General features: G+C 35.9%; 2 protein-coding genes across 2 annotated transcripts in view; one reads left to right on the forward strand and one right to left on the reverse strand.

The window, feature by feature from the left end:
- Positions 1-8939: 8939 nt before the first annotated feature.
- LOC133196087 (uncharacterized) overlaps positions 8940-23857 on the reverse strand; it is a 214282-nt gene continuing 199364 nt past the window's right edge. Inside the window, exons 4-5 of the mRNA XM_061332029.1 lie at positions 9077-9224; positions 8940-8977 (exon numbers count right to left, since the gene is read on the reverse strand). Of these exons, the coding sequence (XP_061188013.1) occupies positions 8940-8977; positions 9077-9224 (186 nt within the window). The remainder of the gene's footprint in view (positions 8978-9076; positions 9225-23857) is intronic.
- LOC133197612 (uncharacterized) lies at positions 11807-14806 on the forward strand. Its single transcript, XM_061333720.1, has 3 exons — positions 11807-11914; positions 12135-12291; positions 13323-14806. The coding sequence occupies exons 1-3, from the start codon at positions 11807-11809 to the stop codon at positions 14804-14806; spliced, it is 1749 nt and encodes a 582-aa protein (XP_061189704.1).

Consider the following 23857-nt stretch of genomic DNA (forward strand, 5'->3'; position numbering starts at 1 on the left):
TTCAAGCACTGCAGCATTTTGTTGTTTTGTTAAAGACGACAAATCATTAATGGAGATATAATTATTCAAGTCAAATAATTACGCAGCAAAATTACGAAAATATTTATTTCAAATACGTTTTTTTTTTCAATTACTACGGAAAATATAATAGAACTAGTACTAGTTCTGAGAGTTATACATAGTACTGCGGATATCCTGTTAATTTATTATCTTTAGAACGAATTAAATTGATAGTGTGGTTAAAGGAAATATTTATTTAAAATGTAATGCACTACAGAATTTCTCTACTGTAATATGTAAAGTATATAGTTATAGAGAAAAAAAAAACTTTCTTCACCGTAACTTAATATGTTTGCTAATCGATATGATTAATACCCCCCCCTTTCCCCCTAAATCGGTGACTTAGTCAGTACCATATTTCCAGAATGTTTTAATTAACATTTAAAAAAAAGCTACGGTCTTTTTTAGAAAAAAAATTTCAGTCTCAAAACAAACATGCATCTAAAAAAGTCACAAAACAATAGTAGATTAAAATGTACACGTGTCGGCGGTGGTATTTGAAATTGGCAGAGAGTATGTTTCACATTCAAGTGTTAATGCCTAATGTATTTTACTAATTTATTATTCAAATGTTGGAATCAAATCTAGAAATGATAAAAATAAATGTTATAACTTGTTGGAAATACTCGCACTTCGTCTTCGATGTGACGAAACTTTCACACCTGCACAGTGTCGAATGATTTTGATTGACAGGACAAGCAGTGGACTTCGTGTGAACTTGAAGCAGGAAAATAAAAAACAAGTATGACTGTCAAACAAATGGATATGATTTGTTGATAAAAAAAAAAAGTTACTTTCACTGTCTGATATATTTAGAAAAAAATTTCCGAGTTTTTGTTTGATATAGGTACAAACATTTGGTGAAGCCTGAAAGGAGGGGGGGGGGGCTAAAACTGAATATTACTCTCTCTCTCTCTCTCTCTCTCTCTCATTTGTCTGTTTAATAAAAACTATAACACCATATTACTTAAATATCAAGTTCTGAAAATTGAATTTATAACAAATAATATGAATATGTATTTTTGTATCATCATGATCTTGTTCGAGTATAATCACGGCCATCTAGAGATGCATGTAGACGTCTGCTCAATAAATCATAATGAAAAATAGAAATGACACATAACATATTATTGTTTTAAATATTTAAAATACGAGGGTATAAATGTAATTATTTTTTTTTCATTACTTTACACGAAATCGCCTTGACACGGAGATATATATATATATATGAATATAAGTTACAACCGCTTTAATTCATTCTATAAATCATAAGATTTCTCTGATTTGTTATCAACTAAGAATAAACATTTTAAACAATATCTTTTATACTTCAGCGTTCGGCAACAATTGCAGTGTTTTAATGCGATAAAAATCGTGTGATTAAAAACTTAATGTGCATGCATCGTCTTTCTGAGGACAATTTTGGAGAATTTATTTTATTGACTTAATTATTCATTCATTTATTTGTTTACTTATTTATTATTACTATTTTTCTTTTTTTGGCACCTGACATTATAATACAATAAAATAGTTTCAATGCAAGGAAAAGATCAGAGGCATTCCGAATATATCGTTCATCTTGCGTTCACCGTTTGTTCACCGTTCACTTTGCGTTCGCGTTTGCGCTCCGTTCGCGTTCTGCGTTCGCTCACCGTTCACCGTTCACACATCGTTCACCAAGTTGCGTTCAGCGTTCACACATCGTTCACTCACCGTTCGCTCTGCGTTCGTTCAGCGTTCGTTCACCGTTCGTTCAGCGTTCGCTCACCGTTCAAGTGGGAAAGTAGAACGTTTCAGGGACTGTATAGATTAAAGACTTTTGACCCCTGTTGGCCCCTATTTTGAGGGGCCAGCCCCTTTTTCATCATACCACTTTTAAGCTGTCATGATTTTGAACACTTTTTGTTCAAAAACTAATCAAAAATTCTTTTTCGTTTCCGAGATATTTGGCTGCACAAGAAATATTTAGGGGCTGGCCCTTCAACTCTTGAATGAGGACATTTAGAAAAAAATATTGCATATTGTTAAGATCATTATTCTGAACATCTTTTGTTCAGTATTGCTTATCAAAATATTTCCCACTTTTGAGATATAAAGCATAAAAGATTTTGCATTCTGGCCCCTTATGGCCCCTAATTATGTAACATCTGATGTGAATAGCATAATATATGGTTGTAAATTGTGGAGATAAACATTTTTGCTTCAATAATGCATTACAAAATATTGACTGTTAAATAATTATTGATTAAAAACTTTTGGCCCCTCTTGGCCCCTAAATATGATGAGTCAGCACTTTTTTTCTTGATATTATGTTAAAGATCTTGTCATTCTGCACAAATATTGTTCAGTGTGTTTTAACAAAATAATTATAGTTTAAAAGATATGATGCAAAATGTCTCAAAAATTAACTCATGATTTGTGTTCTAAATTTCAACCCATACCGAGCTTCAATACTAGATACTTCCGGAAAATATCTAAACCCTGCTGAAGATGGAAGACCCTAATAATAAAAGTGAAAAAGAAACATAAGGGTAACAGAGGACAACCCTTAAAGAAACAATAGAATAATAGAAGGGTCTTCAATTGGAGACGGAAGACCCTAATAATAGGGAAACAGAAACAGAACGAAAACAATAAGGTAATATATATAATAATAATAATAATAACTAGAGTGCTTTCTGGGACAGCTGGGATTGATGCATTGCTGAGGAACTGCTCTGGGACCGCTATGGGACTGCTCCTGGGGCTCTAGATTGTCTATAATTGGGGCCATTCAAGAGAACAATTCCCAATTCAAAACATAGGTAATCAAAGATTACGAAGCTCACCTCGACGAAGGTTATCTATAAGTAAGGCAAATCTCACATCATATTTTTTCTAGTTAGTGTTCATCCCAAGATCAATATCCATACAAGTTTGGTTTAAGAAGGACTTACAGTTACTTGGAAAGTAATCCGCACAGAGGCCTGCTCAAAAAAACTTTTAACCTGTTTACTAATCGAGAAAATTTTGGTCAGTTCCAACATCCAAAGCAAGACTGGAAATTTTCATTCTTAGATGCATCATCCATGCAAGTTTAATCATAACATGAGATAATATTATATAGCTACTCCAAAAACATTACCCTGGTCACTCATCTGGAAAATGTAGGTCAGATTCAGAATCCAAAACAAGTCTAAAAGTGTCCATCCTAAGATACATCATCCATGCTAATTTGATTAAAATATGGCTAAAATTCACTCATCTGGAAAATCTAGGTCAGATTCAGCATCCGAAGCAAGTGTGGTAGTGTCCATCCCTAGATGCATCATCCATGCAAGTTTGGTCCAGGTAGGGCTTATAGTTACTTGGGAATGGACCTGCTCCAAAAACTTTAACCTAGTCACTCATCTGGAAAATCTAGGTCAGATCCAGCATCCGAAGCAAGTGTGGTAGTGTCCATCCCTAGATGCATCATCCATGCAAGTTTGGTCCAGGTAGGGCTTTTAGCTACTTAAGAATGGACTTGCTCCTAAAACTTTAACCATGACGCCGACGCCAATGCTGAGGGTATAGCATAAGCTCATCTCAACTTCGTCGAGATGAGCTAAAAAGGTACTTTTTTCCCAATTGATTGTGTTAATTTTCCCAAAAGTTTTGTTTGTTTATTGTTGTTTAACGTCCCTCTCGAGAATTTTTCACTCATATGGAGATGCTACCACTTGCCGGTGGAGAGCTGCAAATTTTTTACCTATACTCGGCACTCGGGGCCATTGAGCAGTGAGGGATCTTTTTCATGCCAGCATGCACCTACTGCGACACGGGACCTTGGTTTATACGGTCTCATCCGAAGGGCCGGTCTCCACGTCCTACAGTGGGATTCGAACCCGTGACGTAAGGATCAACTCCTTACTCCGTGACACTATAGCAAACGCTCTAACCACTGCGCCATGCGGGCTTTTCCGAAAAGTCTTTTCTCCAAAATATTAAAGAAAATACATAGATAGATACATAATAACTAAACTTGCTATTCATATTCCTCTGTATTGAAAAACAAAAATTTAGTTTGTAACAAAGACCAAAAACCCAGTATATCATGATTTTATAGTATAATGGTTATCGAAAATTTTCCCAAAAGGTCAATATTTTCCTAATCTTTATGGCCTCAACCCAATTCCCACAAAGGGGCATTAGAGCCCAGGCTCTTGGACTTCTCTGGGACTGCTGTCAGGTTGGGTCTGGTTGGTACAATATATATATATATATATATATATATATATATATATACCCTCTTTGTGGCAAAAAGAAGAGGCCCTTAAGCCACAATACTCACCTGAGTAACTGTGGCCCTGCTTTTCTTCATCAACAGAGTTTTTACTCTATATATTCCTTTGCAAAACTGTGATCTCCTACAATTGTGGCCCCACCATGACCCTAGGGGTCATGATTTAAACAAATTTGAATTAATGCTACCTGATGAAGCTTTAATATAAATTATGGGGAAGATGATTTTTATAATAAAAATTATGCTACATGTAAAACTTGTGGTAAAACCCTACTCCTGTAGTCATGATTTGAACAAATATTAAATTTACTGGTACACTATGAAGCTTTCACATCAATTTCATCTTTCTAAGCCTGTTGGTTCTTGAGAAGATTTTTGAAAGATTCCAATTTTTTTTACTTATTCTTAATTATTGCCTATTAAAGGGGGCATGACTCTTCATTGAACAAACATGAATCCCATTCACCTAAGGATGCTCTCTGACAAAGGATGAATCATTTAAACGTCCAAATTTGGCCCCCCCCCCCATAATTTACAAAAAATTAAATCAAAGTTTTTCTACATATTTTTGCCCCAATCTTTCCATCAAACATTGTAGTTTATTAATTTCAATTTCAATTTTTACCTCCTTGCGCTGTAATTAGGTATTTATGTGATTAATATAGCAGGGGTATGTTGTTTACATTGATTTTCATAGACTTTAGGCCACACCCCCATTTTGCAAGCCCATTTTTTATATGAAGGCATAGATGTTTCAAGTTGTAGTAAATACGGTCAATGTAAAGAGTTATACTAGTCATTTACATTCATGAAAGAAATTGAAACAGTCTTCCGCTCATTTGTTATTTTCAAAAAAAGGTGAAAAATCACGGGTGCTTGTCTCCATAGTAAAGGCACCTTGTTTACAAATTTCAACCCCGTCTCTGACCTCATGAATAACAAAGCACTGAACACATGACTCAAATCTATTCACTTTCGCGCTTTGAGCACACCTATGTGACATTGTGTCTAGTGTCTGTGAGCCATCGATGCATGGTCAAATCATTTTTCAAATGGGTATTTAAAATTTTCGGAGAATTTTTTTTATGATTAAGATGTGTTAAGATTTTCAGTGGATTTTGTTTGATTTTTTTTTTCGGTATCTATCAATTTATATTGAGGTCCTGTAGCATATAGCTTGCACTTACTGCTTGTGTCTCATAAATACAGAATTCTAAAATTTAAATTACTGTGGGTATACATGTATATTATACATTTGCCCTTGTTCCTAAATATATATCAGTGCTCTGTTCATTGACTTGGAAGATATGAGAGATTTTTTTCAGTTAAAACTGTCATTAATTTTATAGTCTGTTATTTGAAAAACACCAATTCATCATACCTTTAGAAAAATAGTTTGTAAGTTACAAGTGCACAAATGCATACTTCCAATAGAATAAACCTTCATTTATAGAAACCTTCATGGAAAGAAATTGAAGTACGGAGCGCTCAAAAAACCTGTGTATCGGATGAAAAGTCACTGAATACATTTGCACAAAAAAAGCACCCCTAATTTGAATAGAAGGAAGTTTCAGGTTTCTTCTGAAGCAAATACTATAACTTTTTACATCGGAACGAAATTTTACAATTTTTTTTATTGTTGCAGATCATTTAAAAAAGTCCATGTTCACAGGTATTTTTAAAGCATAATGTTTAAAAGCAAGAACTTACATTTGTATGACCCTTTCACATGTCCGATCAACGATAGTAGTAAAAAAAAAAAATCAGTTGAATGAAAAAGGGCGTTAAAATTACCTCGGAGTGATTTATTATTTATCTTACTACAGGGAGAAAGTTTGTTAAAATCAAAAAGTACAGGAGTGGATTTCGGCAATTAATGAATTCCTAAATCAGGAAGATCATATTAACTAGTCTGGCATGAATAAACAAGTTTTTTTTTTTGTTTTTGTTTGAAACAATGCAATTTAGACTGTACAAAGTACACTGACACTGTTTCTTTACCCACCAGCGATGATACTGACGTTTAATTGACGTTTAAATTTTCACTTTCTTAACTATCTATTTTTTATACACCGAGTGTAGTTTTATATCATAATTCAACCGTCTATGTGTATTTGTTGTAGCACTCGGATTTTGCAAAAATCTACATATGTATGAAAAAATTTCAAATTATGTAATAAGCTGGATTAATTATCTCTCTTTCAAAAAAAGGTTTCTTTGAAGTATGAAAAATAGTGTATCCTTCGTTATACTTCTGTTTCCAAAGTCCATTGTGTATTCAATGTATAAATAATTTAATGAATTTCTAGTAAATCATTTCAAATATGACTCATAAGTTAAGCAGAAAAGAAATCAAAGTTAAGCCAGCCAAATTAAAAATGTATGCTTATATTTTGTCGGTCTCTAGCATGAAAAAAAGGCTTTTTAGGTGTCAGATAATTATAAAACTTAGTACACCTCGAACACATGCTAATGTATTCATACTAATCGCACACTTGATAGACTCTCCTCCTTCTCATTTAAATAATACAATGACCTGTATAACTGTAATGGCGAAACCGGGATTTTACAGTGAAGTATGCGATTTTATTTAATCGATATAATGTATATATTGAAAGTCTCTTTCCATAAAAAATCTTTTATGAGTATCTATACAGACTATGCTTGAAGACTTTAGCTATAAAATAACAATGTTCTAATTTGAAAAGGTAAAATTATGCATTTAAAAAGGGGCGAGAAAGCAGTGTTAAGAGGATTCATTCTTTGGTTGAAATTGGCCTGGTATTTCTAGAGAAGATGTAGCTGCAATAATGTAGCCCACTCCGATTTTTTTTTTTTTTTTTTTTTTTTTTTTGGGAGAGGGCTACAACTCCTTAGGATCTCCGTAATGGTGCAAGTGCGGGAGTGATTCACTCCCGCACGGATTTCGGATTAAATTATCAGTAAATGGCTATTTAATTTACATTTCTTACCTGAACTCCAAAAATGTAGTTATGCAAAACATAAATCAATCCAAACACACACAGAACAATCCATATATCGGTTATTTTTCGTGTATGTCAACTTCACAACTTGAATTTATCCGCCATGTTTACTGACCTTGATCGATTTTATTTTGGGACAGCCAATGAGACTAGGGATCTCTAGGGAGCGGATCTCTGTAGGAATTACCTTATTTCAGGCATAAATATCGCTGTTTACTAAAAAATGTCACATGGAATAGTTTTATTTATCAATATTTAGTGAAGCCATACAGCACAATCATTTAGTATCCCCGAAAATCTACTTTACAAAGTAATTTATAATTTTCAAGCGCAAGTCTCAGTGCATCACGCGAGAACTGTCATGGCTTCTGATGAGATCGACTGGTAAACAAGCAGATTTATTTTATCTGGTTTTCGCGTTTAACAGGCTATGTTGTTGACAGTGAATAAAAATTTCGCCTTTTTAGAAGTTGAATGTAAAAACAATTTATTTTGCCTGCAGTCGCCCGTATTTAAAAAATATATTTGCACCATTACAGAGATGCTGTGGAATTGTAGCCCTCTCCAGAAAATATCAGATAAAAAAAATCGGAGAGGGCTACATTATTGCAGCTAGAGAAGATGAAATTGTGAAAAGTTTACATCAACAGACAATAGACATATTTTGATAAAAGGAGCTCATGTAAGCCTTTGGCCAAGGTGAGCATAAAAGTTTAGAATGTCTGTAATGATAGTGAAAACATTTGTCCATCTACTATTTAAGGGCAAACTTACTTCTTAGAGAGTACACGTGTACCAAATTTGAAGTCTGTAAAGCAAATGGTTATGAAGATACTGAGCTGACAATATCTTCTTATATCTAATGTTGATGTAGTCTGACCCTTAACCTTGTAATCTCAAATTCAACAATGGTCATCTACTCCTTATGGGAGATCAGTGAACAAAGTTTGATGTCTGTTAAGGCTTAAGCAAAGAGTTTTTGGGATATTGAGCATTCAGTATATCTTCCTATGCCTTAAAGCAATATGAGCTGCATTTTTGAGAATTTTATTTTGCTCTTAAAATGCATTATTATTATAAATTTGTATGTAATTTAAACTTTTATGATCAATAAGACTACAATAAAGTATTAAATTGTTTCAGAAGAAACACTTCTGTACAATCGAATGTATAGTATTATATAAGAAATCAATATTGTACAGGACGACAATAATGTAATTTTGCTTCAATCAAAGCTTATAAATAGCTTTTCCATTGCAAATATGAACAACAGAAGTTTATTATAAACATTTTTTTCTGTCAACGAAATAATTAATTACAATTTTGCAACAAAGTTTTTCTACATCAAAGTTGCAGCTCATATTGCTTTAAGTAGTTTGACCTAAAAAAAAATCTACAGCAGTCATTTACTCCTCGTGGGGTCCAGAACCAGTGTATGTTTATAAAACAATTGTTAATGATTGTGAGCATGGAAATAATATATATATCTGTGAAATACATGAAAAAAAATTAGTGTTTCTCAGAGTAAGTACAAAATTCAGCATAAAATTTCTGACGTATTCTTGTAGTAGCCCATGATGCAACTCAACTCTTTTCGCTGATTGATTGGTGTGTCAAGGCAAGTCAGTACCTCATTTAGCATCAGAAAATATAGTTTCCAATACACATTCTGTGATATTACAACTCTTTAGGTAAACTAAGAAATCTAAAAAGTGCATATAAGCCAGGTTTACTGTACACTCCACATCCATCTTTTAATTTATCTTACCTTGTAATCCAGATACTGTATAATTCACACAGTTACTCAAGGTCTGGTTGAGGCATTGTGCTTTTCCTCCACTTATGCAAAGTCTGTATTCACCATTCTCAGACACAGTTATGGATGATTCAGTAGGAAAATTTGTAAAATATGCAGACTACAAAATGTAAGTAAAAACTCCATAAAAGAAAAAGGAGAAAAGATTTTTTAATTTGAATTTTGCAATATTTTGACATTTTAAAAAGTTTATCATATTTTATGTACGTATAAATATAGGGATTGCACAACCATAACATGTTGTTTTAAGATCTCTGATGACACAGAATGGATGGAAGACTTTCTTGTTGATATTGAAATGAGTTTTCTCTATATTCCTATTACATTCATTTACAGGTGTAAATTTTACATGTATGCATATTTTACTCATGGTGTGTAAATGTAATTTTTTAATGAGTTGGCATTTTCAAAGCATTGTTTGAGCTCTTATTGCTCTTCAACTACCATGCACTAATAATATTATTATTTCTTGTTTAAGTGCTAAAAAAAACATGTTTGTAACACAGTGATACCCCTTTATGGCAGCTTATGGCAAAGGTTAAAGTTTCCCAAATGGAAGTAAAACTCCAAGGTCAAGAGATAAAATATTGGTACCCAAGGAAAGGTCTTGTCACAAGGAATACACCTGTGAAATATGAAAGTCCTTGTACTAACCATTCAAAAGTTATAGCCAAGGTTACAGTTGTTTAAAAGTAGGTCAAACTTGACAGAGTCTAGGTCAAAAGGTCAAAAATATTTATACCCACGGAGAGGTCTGCTTACAAGCAATACATATGTGAAGCATGAAAGCCATAGCACCAAGTGTTCAAAAATTATGGCCATGAAAGATTAAAATTTGGTAAAATTTTGCAAAAGTGGGTCAAAATTCAAGGTCAAGAGATCAAAATATGTTAGTATTCAAAAGAAAGGTCTTGTCACAAGGAATACACATATGAAATACGAAAACTATAGTGCCAACCAATCAAAAGTTATTGGCAATGTTAAAGTTTTAGCAGACAGACAGGGCAAAAACTATATGCCCCCGAATCTTTGATATCAAGGGCATAATAATAATGGTATTTAATTATACAACAGAAGTTTACTGTTCTTGCTAATATAACAAAAGGCCCATGGGCCACATTGCTCACCTGAGCACACTGGCCAGGAAAAAGCACTAAGTTCACTGTATTGAAAAGTTTACAGGGGGGGGGGGGTAGAATTTTAAATTATTTGCATATGCTTTGTAGTGTTGCACAATTTCACTCCCAAGAGTTACCTCTCTTTGTACATTATCCCAGGTATGTAACCCTTTCCAGTTTGTTTTTTAGACTTTTTTATGTTGTTCCTACATAAGTATAGGAAGCCATATTGGCCAACGTGCTTGTTGTTTTTGCTTGTTCTAAGCATTTACCACTTTATAAATCATTCTTGTGGGTACACTCCTGCACCATATGTAAGTATTGTAAAAGAAAAATAAAGGAATGTGTTTGTTATTAGCAGTCTGTGTAATGTTTACATATTATGACTGGGGGACAGACTTGGGATCTGGCACATGTCTTAAATTTTATTCTTTGATACATTTCCATATATGTATGTATTGTGTTACATCCATATTTGAAGTTTACTTTGATCGGATAGGTAGATATATTTTGATGTGTATTAGAGTTATTAGTTATGTAAAGTTCTGTTATGAATGTAAATGCTGTATTGATCCTCAGTTCATGTGATGTATAAACTGCATGTAGCTCAGAGTGTATTTAATATTTCTATGATAGGGCAATCTGTTATTTAATATAAAGTAGAAAAAATTTCACTAAATTCTGGCAAAATACATGGTATTATTTACAAGTCTGTCCTGCTCGTCTGTAAATTGTTGTTTATCTTACAATGTAAAATGAGGTTAATTGTGTATCACTGTATTGTATGAATTTTTTGTAACTTTGTCCTTTTATTATTTTCAGTCTCTTACCGCATACAATAACAATAAAGAGTGATCCACCTTGATTGTTTTGGCTTGGTAAACTATCTGCACAGAGGCAGAATAGTAAGAGAATATGACCAGGAACAACCTCTGAGATCATGGCGACTGACGAAAAACAACAGGTCAAAGACAGTGAGGATAAACTAACTAAGAGTTCGGGTCTTGATGGAGAAGGGCCAAGCATCCTTCGACGATAAGTTTCTGAATCTGCAAGAAAAATGCACCAGCTCATGGAGGGAAATAGAGGACATTATAGCAAATTGTGATAGTGATAATAGGGACAGAAAGTACTTAAGGACAACAGAAGACCATGTGAACGCCAAGTTCAAACAGTACCTTAAAGAAAGTCAAGACTTAGCAAACTTCCTAGCAAAAACACGCACAGATCAAGCTCTACAGAAACTGGAGCAGCATGAGTCCCAGTATAGCACACATTCAGATATAGTGTTCACATTTCGGGATGCTCTAAATGATAGACTACTGGAGGCAGCTGAATGACTTTCAGAGAAGTTTGAAGGTAAATCCAGGGCTTCATCACAGGCCTCAAAGACAGCATCAGATATACTCAAGAAACGAGTGAAAGCCAAGACCCAACAAACACGACTGAAATATTTGGAAGAGCAGGCGGCTCTGGAAAAACAAAAGGCAGCTACTGACATTGATATATATGGCTTTCTAAAGAAAAAGAACCAGCAGCTGTGGCAATTGCAGAAGTGAATGCCATGGAAAATTATGATCGTGGATCACAAGGAAGTGTTCGATTTGACATTGAAGAAGAAAGTGTGGAACAGACAGCCAGAGAAAGAACTGAAGCTTATGTGAACTCGCAGGTCAGCAACCCCTCAGAGAATACCTAACCATGTTCAACATGATGAAACCTCACATCATTCGAGACCTGTAAGCATCACTTCACCTCAACCAGGATTTCATTTTCCAACAGCCAGCCTTGTTCAATCTCACGAACAATCACCTATAGTTGATCTGAGCAACTACCTTTTAAAAAAGGATTTACTATTACATCGTTTCTCAGCTTTTGATGATTCTGCACAGAACTACACAGTGTGGAAACTTGGTTTCCTAAATATCCTGAAGGAATTAAGAGTATCACCGATCGAAGAACTTGATCTGCTGACAAAATGGCTAGGCCCTGAATCCAAAAAATATGCACTCTCCATACGCTCAGCAAACACTTTACAACCAGAGAGAGGTTTATCCTAGCTGCAATAATGTAGCCCTCTCCGATTTTTTTTATCTGATATTTTCTGGAGAGGGCTACAATTCCACAGCATCTCTGCCATGGTGCAAATATATTTTTTAAATACGGGCGACTGCAGGCAAAATAAATTGTTTTTACATTCAACTTACTTCTAAAAAGGCAAAATTTTTATTCACTGTCAACAACATAGCCCGTTAAACGCGAAAACCAGATAAAATAAATCTGCTTGTTTACCAGTCGATCTCATCAGAAGCCATGACAGTTCTCGCGTGATGCACTGAGACTTGCGCTTGAAAATTATAATTTACTTTGTAAAGTAGATTTTCGGGGATACTAAATGATTGTGCTGTATGGCTTCACTAAATATTGATAAATAAAACTATTCCATGTGACATTTTTTCGTAAACAGCGATATTTATGCCTGAAATAAGGTAATTCCTACAGAGATCCGCTCCCTAGAGATCCCTAGTCTCATTGGCTGTCCCAAAATAAAATCGATCAAGGTCAGTAAACATGGCGGATAAATTCAAGTTGTGATGTTGACATACACGAAAAATAACCGATATATGGATTGTTCTGTGTGTGTTTGGATTGATTTATGTTTTGCATAACTACATTTTTGGAGTTCAGGTAAGAAATGTAAATTAAATAGCCATTTACTGATAATTTAATCCGAAATCCGTGCGGGAGTGAATCACTCCCGCACTTGCACCATTACGGAGACCCTAAGGAGTTGTAGCCCTCTCCCAAAAAAAAAAAAAAAAAAAAAAAAAAATCGGAGAGGGCTACATTACTGTAGATTCCTAAATATACGCGAGGAATAAATTATCGCGTAATTACGCGAGAAGCACCGCTCGCGAAATAAAATTACTCGCTTTTATTTTCATGGTGCTTTAATGTATGTAAAATCTCTAGATAAATCAACCATTCGCGAATTATTATTCTCGCGATTTGACGCCCTTGGGTCATTTCGCGATAATAAGTACTCGCGTAAAATAAGGAATCTACAGTATTGCAGCTAGGTTTATCCCTGATATGGGCCCGATTAGAAGACTGCTATGGGAAACCGGAGATGGTAGAGGCTGCATTGAAGTCAAAGCTCAGAGACTTTCCAAAAATAACAGAGACAGATCCAAAGCGTTATTATGATCTACTTGACTTGCTGTATGAGATTGAGTCCAACAAGCAGGATCCAAAATATTCCAGACTACTTGGATACTATGACACTTCCTCAGGCATACTGCCTATTGTTAGTAAACTCACCAACCAAGTACAAGATAAATGGGCCACCCGTGCATCTCAGTATAAACGTTTGAACCATGTTCCATTCCCACCATTCAGCATTTTTGTCAGTTTCATACAGGACATCTGTGAGTTGAAAAATGATCCAGGTCTTGTTTCATCCACCAGGTATTCATTCGACAAGAAGAGAGAACCTACAAACAAAGTCTTTGTGCGGAAGTCAGATGTTGGTACCGAAATGCCAACATCCTCTACACAGTGCCCTATACACAAGGCTGACCATCCCTTGGAACAATGCCGTGCTTTCCTGGCAATGACATTCCCAAATAAACATGACTTTCTGAAAAGTAGGGAACTCTGTTTCCGTTGCTGCAAGGGAAAGCATAGGACCAACAAGTGTAAACTTAAATTGAGTTGTGATGTATGTAAGAGTGACCGCCATGTTACCTGTATGCACTTTCACAGAGACACTGGGCAAGAGAATGGCGGGGAGAGTTCATCTAAAGAATCACTATCTGCGAAGGGAGATGAAAACATTATCACGTCTTCTTGTATCCAATTGTGTGGGAAGGACAATGTTGGCCGATCTTGTGGGAAGATTGTCCTTGTGAACGTATACCAATCTAACAGACCTGAACTTACCTTTAGAACTTACGCTATGATGGATGATCAGAGCAATAGAACCTTAGCTGGTTCCAAGTTTTTTGATCACTTTGGACTAGAAGGCAATGACTGTGTTTTCACATTGAATTCCTGCAGTGGTAGTGTTACATTTTCTGGAAGAACAGCAGAGGGATTCGTCATCGAGCCAGTGTCAGCTGAACAGAAGTTATACTTACCTAAAATGATCATAGAATGTGATGAGATTCCCAACAATCGTAAGGAAATACCGACTCCTGAAGTTGCGTCTGCATATCAACATCTGCTGGATATTAGACCATTTATTCCTGATTTGGATCAAACAGCCGAGATTCTGCTTCTTGTAGGAAGGGATTTGATCCAAGCACATCATGTGATCGAACAAAGACTTGGGCCACCAGACTTGCCGTTTGCACAAAAACTGCACTTGGGGTGGACTATTATCGGTGAAGTGTGTTTGGGTAGTGCTCATAGGCCCAATTCCATTGTAGTGAATAAGACTCATGTGTTGGACAATGGGCGTAGTACCATATTTAAACTTGTGATTCCAAGCTATTCATTACACAAGAAAAACGTTGTCAACATGGTGTCAGTTCTTGCTCGGAAATATTCTGTAGTACAGTGAATGATGAGACTCCTGGAATGCCAGTTTCTGGAAATAATGAACAGAGAATTTCACCAGGATATATACGGGAAATGGACGGCCCCATTACCCTTCCGACATGACAGGCCTGTGCTACCAAATAATTACACCCAAGCAATGAGACGTGCTATGTTCTTGGATGCTTCATTGAGAAAAAATCCCACCAAACTTGGACATGCCTTAGAATTCATGAGGAACATTTTTGACAGAAATCATGCAGAGGTAGCACCGCCTCTGAAACCAAACGAGGAGTGTTGGTACCTGCCAATTTTCGGGGTGTACCACCCACTCAAACCAGAAAAGATACGCATGGTGTTCGACTCATCAGCCCGCTTCCAAGACTTGTCTCTGAATAGCATACTTTTGTCAGGTCCATACCTTACAAATAGTCTCATTGGAGTGTTGATGTGTTTTAGGATGGAAGCCATAGCTGTGACTGCGGACATCGAGCAGATGTTCCACTGCTTTGGTGTCTCAGAGAAACATAGGAACTTCTTAAGGTTCTTATGGTACACAGACAATGAACCTACTAAGCCTCTAACAGAGTACCGCATGACAGTCCAGGTTTTTGGAAACACCCCATCACCTGCTGTGGCTACTTATGGGTTTCGTCTAGCTGCTATTCAGGCAGAACAAAGCTTTGGGAAGGACGTAAGAGAGTTTGTGGAACGGAACTTTCACGTGGATGATGGTCTGGTGTCTCTACCAACAACGCAAGAAGCCACAGATCTCCTACAACGTACTCAACAGGACTTAATGACCCATGGGAACCTTAGATTACATAAGATTGCATCTAATGATCCTAGAGTGATGCAGAGCTTTGATGTGAAGGACCTAGCGAAGGACTTGATTGACTTAGATATTACACATGATGATCTGCCAGCTCAGAGGAGTCTAGGACTCATGTGGGATCTTCAGAAGGATGCCTCTGGTTTTAGACTTAGCAGGAAGGAGAAACCGTACACTAGAAGAGGTGTTTTATCATGTGTTAATAGCTTGTATGACCCTCTAGGCTTTATAGCACCTATCACTATTCAAGGAAAGCTACTTCTCAGAGAAATGTTTAGTTTTATTATGGGTAAATCTAAAGTTGCACCTAGACCAGCCACATCTATACCACGCTTAGAGCTATGTGCAGCTGTCCTGGGAGTAGAAATTGCTACTATTATAAGGGATCAACTAGACATCAATGCAGATCATTTCAAGTTCTACACGGACAGCAGGATTGTTCTGGGTTATGTGTACAATCGCACCAAGAGGTTTTTAACCTATGTAAGCAACAGAGTTCAAAGAATTATAAGCTTTTCTAAATCATCTCAATGGAATTTTATCCCTACGGACCAGAACCCAGCAGACCATGGCACTAAATCTACTATTGACAGTGCACTGTATGACTCATGGCTCCGTGGACCAATGGAATGGCTATGCACAGAAGATACTGCAGATGGTCTTGCCCAAACATATGATTTGGTGGATCCAACAACAGACAAGGAAATCAAACAGGACACGGTAGTTTGCAAAGTGGACATATCTACCCCCTTAACCTGGACTCTATGCTTTGAGAGGTTTTCTTCATGGAAGAACCTTGTAAGAGCCATCATGTGCCTAAAACGAATTGCCCATGCAGTGGCATACCAAAACAACCACAGTAAGAATATTGAAGTTACAAAAGATAGCAGTGCATTCAGGAAGACAGAGGAGCTTATAATACGTCATGTCCAATCAGAAGTCTATGAGAAGGAAATTACTGCTGTTAAGAATGAAAGGCCCCTCCCTAAAAATAGTTCCATTCTAAGACTCAATCCATTATTAGATGAAGAAGGCATGGTGCGAGTTGGAGGTCGATTACAGCGTGGTGACTTTGATTTAGGGGAAAGGAGTCCCATTCTCGTACCAGGAAGTCATCACATTGCTAAGCTGTTAGTTCTACACTTCCACGAGGTAAAGCACCATCAAGGGCGCCATATAACAGAAGGAGCAATCTGCAATGCAGGGTTATGGATAACTGGTGCCAAGCGTATTGTGTCGTCAGTGATTTACAAGTGTGTGAATTGTCGCAGAGGGCGTGGGAAACTTCTTACTCAGAAGATGGCTGACCTACCAGCGATACGGTTAAAGCCCTCCCCTCCATTCACTCACGTTGGAGTGGACTGTTTTGGGCCATGGAGTGTGACAACTAGGCGTACTCGTGGTGGGAGTGCCGACCCTAAGAGATGGGCGGCTTTGTTTACCTGTATGTGCTATAGGGCGGTGCACATTGAAGTATTAGAACAGATGAATACACCTTCCTTTGTGAATGCTCTACGTCGATTCTACGCCATAAGAGGAAATGTTAAGGAGTTTTACTCAGATAGAGGCACAGATTTTGTTGGCAGTGTGCGTGAATTAGGTATAAACTCTGTGAATGTTGAGGATGCACCCATACATAACCTACTCACAGACAGAGGAACAATTTGGAGGTTTAACCCCCCTCATTCCTCACATATGGGAGGAACTTGGGAGCATCTCATAGGGGTCATGCGCCGTATTCTAGACTCCATCTTGCAAGAGAATCAACACACCAAACTAACACATGAAGTGCTCACCACTTTCCTTGCAGAGGTCTCGGCAATTGTCAACAACAGACCTATCGTTCCTATCGCAACTGATACAGAGTCACCTGAAGTGCTTACACCCAATGTTCTACTTACCCAAAAAATGGGGGATGTATTTGAAAGTCACATGAACGTTGATGTTCGCAATATGTACACATCTCAGTGGAAGATAGTCCAAATCCTTGCTAACAGATTTTGGGACTGATGGCGCACAGAGTACCTTCAGTCGCTACAAGAACGCAGAAAGTGGGCTGACACCAAACCAAATGTTCAAGAAGGAGATATTGTACTTTTGAAGGATGCGGAACAACATCGGAACTTCTGGCCTCTCTGTCGCATTACTTGTGTGTTCCCTAGTGAAGATAATCTTATGAGAAAGGTTGAACTTGTGACATTCAAGGAAGGAACAAAGAGAACCTATGTGCGACCGATCACCCAGATTGTACCTTTGTTGTCAAATGACGACTAACTGTTCTGTGAAATGTTGAATGAATAGTTCATTCATTGAATTAAAGTTTATATATTTTTTGTGCTTTGTAGATATCCTCAGTTAAGGATAATGTTGCATTCTTATGTTTTTCTTGCAAGGGTGTGATATTTCACATCAGGCGGGGAGTGTAGTGTTGCACAATTTCACTCCCAAGAGTTACCTCTCTTTGTACATTATCCCGGGTATGTAACCCTTTCCAGTTTGTTTTTTAAGACTTTTTTATGTTGTTCCTACATAAGTATAGGAGGCCATCTTAGCCAACGTGCTTGTTGTTTTTGCTTGTTCCAAGCATTTACCACTTTATAAATCATTCTTGTGGGTACATTCCTGCACCATATGTAAGTACTGTTAAAGAAAAATAAAGGAATGTGTTTGTTATTAGCAGTCTGTGTAATGTCTGGGGGACAGACTTGGGATTTGGCACATGTCTTAAATTTTATTCTTTGATACATTTCTATATATGTATGTATGTATGTATGTATTGTGTTACATCCATATTTGAAGTTTACTTTGATCAGATAGGTAGATATATTTTGATGTGTATTACAGTTATTAGTTATGTAAAGTTCTGTTATGAATGTAAATGCTGTATTGATCCTCAGTTCATGTGATGTTTAAACTGCATGTAGCTCAGAGTGTATTTAATATTTCTATGATAGGGCAATCTGTTATTTAATATAAAGTTTAAAAAATTTCACTAAATTCTGGCAAAATACATGGTATTATTTACAAGTCTGTCCTGCTCATCTGTAAATTGTTGTTTATCTTACAATGTAAAATGAGGTTAATTGTGTATCACTGTATTGTATGAATTTTTTGTAACTTTGTCCTTTTATTATTTTCAGTTTCTTACCGCATACACATTCGCATACAATAACAATAAAGAGTGATCCACCTTGATTGTTTTGGCTTGGTAAACTATCTGCACAGAGGCAGAATATGCTTCCATATCAATATAACAATGGCTTTGCTGTTCTAGAGCAGAAGATTTTTAAAGATTTTTTTCCCTATAATTTCCTTTGTAAAACTTTGATCCCCCATTGTGGCCCCACCCTATCCCCAGAAGTCATGATTTGAACAAACTTGAATCTACACTACCTGAGGTTGCTTCCATATCACTATGACTAAACATAGCTTTTCTGTTCTTGAGAAGACGATTTTTCCTATATATTCTTATGTAAAACTTTGACCCCCATTGTGTCCCCACCCTACCCCCAGGGGTCATGATTTGAACAAACTTGAATCTAAACTTCCTGGGGATACTTCCCTATCAATATGACTAAACATGTCTTTGCTGTTCTTGAGAAGACTTTTAAAGATTTTTTTCCTATATATTCCTATGTTAAACTTGACCCCATTGTGACCCCACTCTACCCCAAAAGGGGCATCATTTGAACTAATCTGAATCTACACTACCTGAAGATACTTCCATATCAGTATACTAATCATGGCTTTGCTGTTCTTGAGAAGAAGATTTTTACAGTTTTTTTCAATATATTCCTAGTGATGGGAATCGGTAAGAATTTCATAATAATTGTGGCCCCAACCTACACCCAGGGTGTCATCATCTACAATACCTGAGGATGCTTTCCTATCAGTATGACTGAATGTGGTTTTCTTTTCTTGAGATTTTTTCCTATATATTACTACCTAAAACTTGGATTCCCCATTGTGTCCCCACCCTACCCCCAGGGGTCATGATTTGAACAAACTTGAATCTAAACTTCCTGGGATATTTCCCTATCAATATGTCTAGACATGTCTTTGCTGTTCTTGAGAAGACTTTTAAAGATTTTTTTCCTATATATTCCTATGTTAAACTTGACCCCATTGTGACCCCACTCTACCCCAAAAGGGGCATCATTTGATATCTACATTTGATGCTCTATCACCTCAGCAAGTTTCATATTCATATCTTTAGCCATTCTCTGATGATACTGTTTACTTTCTTTTATTCTTTATGTATTCAACTTTTTATTTCATGTAATTCCATATACAGGCATGTCCATGTAATCTTTTTCTGCACTTCTATACACTTCTGCATCAGACCATTTGTCTACTACGAAAGGTTGGTCACGATACATTATTTCGCGCGAAACGTCACGGGTAAATATTCGCGCATTTCCTTTGGAATGTATTTTCTGTTGAATGGTGATAGCTTCAATGAAATTTCAAAATGTATGTTCTTATAACCTGAATATCGAGCTTGAGAAAGTATATTTATCATATTGTACTAATTACATATCGTATGGATAAGTAACACTAAAGCAGTGATTTAGGTAAGATTTTCTACAAGTTTTATTTTCTTGTTTACCCCCAAAGTGGACTATCCCAATTAGTTACACATTCATGAAAAGACTGGAATGTTTGGCCCAAAAACATGTCTTGTCCTGCGACGGTCAAGGAATTTGATACCGTTTATGTTCAATAACAACATCTTTTAGAAAAAAATATTTTATTATATCAACTTCATTAAACAATCTTTAAAAAAATGGTTTTCTTATTTTTGTGTTTTCTGTTCATTTAATATGACACAAGCCTGCATGGGGAAAAAACAATGGCCACGTAATAATTACTATATATTGATTGCTTTAGTCAGGCAAGTTTCTTGAAAAGCTATTACTTATAACAATGGTTTAGGATAAGTTTTTCCGTGGTTTAAAACAAAAGGTTGTAGTTATCGTATTTCCACTTGTAGTCATGTCATTTTTCTACTTTGAGATACAGACAAGAACAATTATAGTAGACGTTTGAGGAAACCCCGGATTAAAACTCTAGTTCGAAACAGAATTGCAACGTAATTGTGATGTGACAATCCAACAATTCCTTCACATTTCTTTGATCCTTATGGTACTTTCATTCAAACAAACGCTCGGCTGACTCCGTATATTCCAACCTACTTATCGGAGTTTACGGAGACAGCCGCCATTTTGGACCCGCTTCAAATTTAGAAATGCGAATATCTAGAGTTTGGATTGATCAATTCTAAAATAAAATATATATTAAGCATTTTCAGAAGAGCCTCTATTAAAAGAAAAAATATAGAAAAATGAAAAAGTTTAAAAATTCGACTTTTTTAAATTCGCATCCGGTAACGACCGGAAGTACTGACGACGCACAAAAAGGTAATTCCCCTCACTTAAAAGACATAACCTATCATCTCTAACAAGTCTCCAGTTCATATCTTAAACCATTTTTGAAAAAAAGGGGGGACAAAATTTCATTTTAAAATCAGAAAACTGTCAATAACTTGGCACCGGAAGCGAGTTTTCCAAATTTTCTTTCTGATGAACAAAGTCCATTTGACGACGCATAATTCCTGAAAGTTTCATTTAAAACCACTGAATAGTTTTTGAGAAATCGCCTGCACAAAATTTTGGGGGAAAAAATAATAATAATAATAACTAGAAACCTTGTTGCCATGGCAACAAGAAGGTCTTCCGTCCCTTCTCTGTCTTCGGAGAAGTTGATTCCTCACTAAACAACATGTTATGTTGTGCATTCCCTGTAACACCTTCATACAAAAAAAATAGTTCCTTCGCCATGCGCTCGGCACCTTGAAGTGAATTAAAGTTGCGGGTCCTTTGGATGAGACCTTAAGGTATTCAATGTATAATGAAGGGATTTTTATCAATTTTGAATAAATTTAAACTATTTAAAAATGCATTGCTAGATAACGATAAAAGTGAAATGAACCAAATTCATATGACTGATTACAAGTAAGACGCCGGTCATTTTGACCTTAAAAGTTTTTGAAGAGTTATCTCCCCTTGATTAAAATCAGAAAATTTTTAATTTCTCAAAATTTCTGTGGTAAATGATTCATTTTATTTCATAGATTAATAAAGAGAGAGTTTATGCATATTTTCACCAAGAGATTTGTTTGAAATTCAAATTACTTTTTACAATATCTTTAAACCAGAAGTCTCTGATGAGACTGTAGCTCTACTGGTCTGTTTGTATAACAAAAGAAAAGTAGCACTTGGATTTGAAACATTGCAACATGCAACAATAAATAGAATTATGTATCTTAATGTAATCTACTTTTGTGACAAGTTATATTGAAATCAAATGAAAACTAGGAGTAGTAGCGTTTTGAAAGTATTTCACGGAAATTTCTATTTTTAGTACCGGTAACCATGACAACACCATTCACCCAAATAAAAAAAACAGAAATACATATTATGTATCGTAGTGTATTCTAACTGTGTGCCAAATTAGATTGAAATCAGACCAAAATTGTAGGAGGAGTAACATTTTAAAGGAATTTCACAGAAATTTCTATTTTAAGTAACCATGGCAACACTGTTCATCGAATTCAAAAACCAATGCAATAAATTATGTATCTTAGTATAGTCTTCTTGTATGCCTAATTATATTAGAAGCAGACTAAAACTGTAGCAGGAGTAGTGTTTTAAAGGAATTTCACAGAAATTTCTATTTTTAGTAACCATGGCAACACCGTCCATTGAATTCAAAAACCGATGCAATAAATTATGCATCTTAGTGTAGTGTACTTGTGTGCCAAGTTATATTGAAATCGGACCAAAACTGTAGGAGGAGTAGCGTTTTAAAGGAATTTCACAGAAATTTCTATTTTTAGTAACCATGGCAACACCGTCCATCGAAATCAAAAACCGATGCACTAAATTATGTATCTTAGTGTAGTCTACTTGTGTGCCAAGTTATATTGAAATCGGACCAAAACTGTAGGAGGAGTAGCGTTTTAAAGGAATTTCACAGAAATTTCTATTTTTAGTAACCATGGCAACACCGTCCATCGAAATCAAAAATGATGCACTAAATTATGTATCTTAGTGTAGTCTACTTGTGTGCCAAGTTATATTGAAATCAGACCAAAACTGTAGGAGGAGTAGCGTTTTAAAGGAATTTCACAGAAATTTCTATTTTTAGTAACCATGGCAACACCGTCCATCGAAATCAAAAACCGATGCACTAAATTATGTATCTTAGTGTAGTCTACTTGTGTGCCAAGTTATATTGAAATCGGACCAAAACTGTAGGAGGAGTAGCGTTTTAAAGGAATTTCACAGAAATTTCTATTTTTAGTAACCATGGCAACACCATCCATCGAAATCAAAAATGATGCACTAAATTATGTATCTTAGTGTAGTCTACTTGTGTGCCAAGTTATATTGAAATCGGACCAAAACTGTAGGAGGAGTAGCGTTTTAAAGGAATTTCACAGAAATTTCTATTTTTAGTAACCATGGCAACACCGTCCATCGAAATCAAAAACCGATGCTCTAAATTATGTATCTTAGTGTAGTCTACTTGTGTGCCAAGTTATATTGAAATCGGACCAAAACTGTAGGAGGAGTAGCGTTTTAAAGGAATTTCACAGAAATTTCTATTTTTAGTAACCATGGCAACACCGTCCATCGAAATCAAAAACCGATGCTCTAAATTATGTATCTTAGTGTAGTCTACTTGTGTGCCAAGTTATATTGAAATCGGACCAAAACTGTAGGAGGAGTAGCGTTTTAAAGGAATTTCACAGAAATTTCTATTTTTAGTAACCATGGCAACACCGTCCATCGAAATCAAAAACCGATGCTCTAAATTATGTATCTTAGTGTAGTCTACTTGTGTGCCAAGTTATATTGAAATCGGACCAAAACTGTAGGAGGAGTAGCGTTTTAAAGGAATTTCACAGAAATTTCTATTTTTAGTAACCATGGCAACACCGTCCATCGAAATCAAAAACCGATGCTCTAAATTATGTATCTTAGTGTAGTCTACTTGTGTGCCAAGTTATATTGAAATCGGACCAAAACTGTAGGAGGAGTAGCGTTTTAAAGGAATTTCACAGAAATTTCTATTTTTAGTAACCATGGCAACACCGTCCATCGAAATCAAAAACCGATGCTCTAAATTATGTATCTTAGTGTAGTCTACTTGTGTGCCAAGTTATATTGAAATCGGACC

The sequence above is a fragment of the Saccostrea echinata genome, unplaced genomic scaffold (assembly GCF_033153115.1).
Source record: "Saccostrea echinata isolate AGI-Se365-2 ecotype Australia unplaced genomic scaffold, CSIRO_AGI_Sech_v1 ptg000030l, whole genome shotgun sequence".
NCBI classification, from domain to species: domain Eukaryota; kingdom Metazoa; phylum Mollusca; class Bivalvia; order Ostreida; family Ostreidae; genus Saccostrea; species Saccostrea echinata.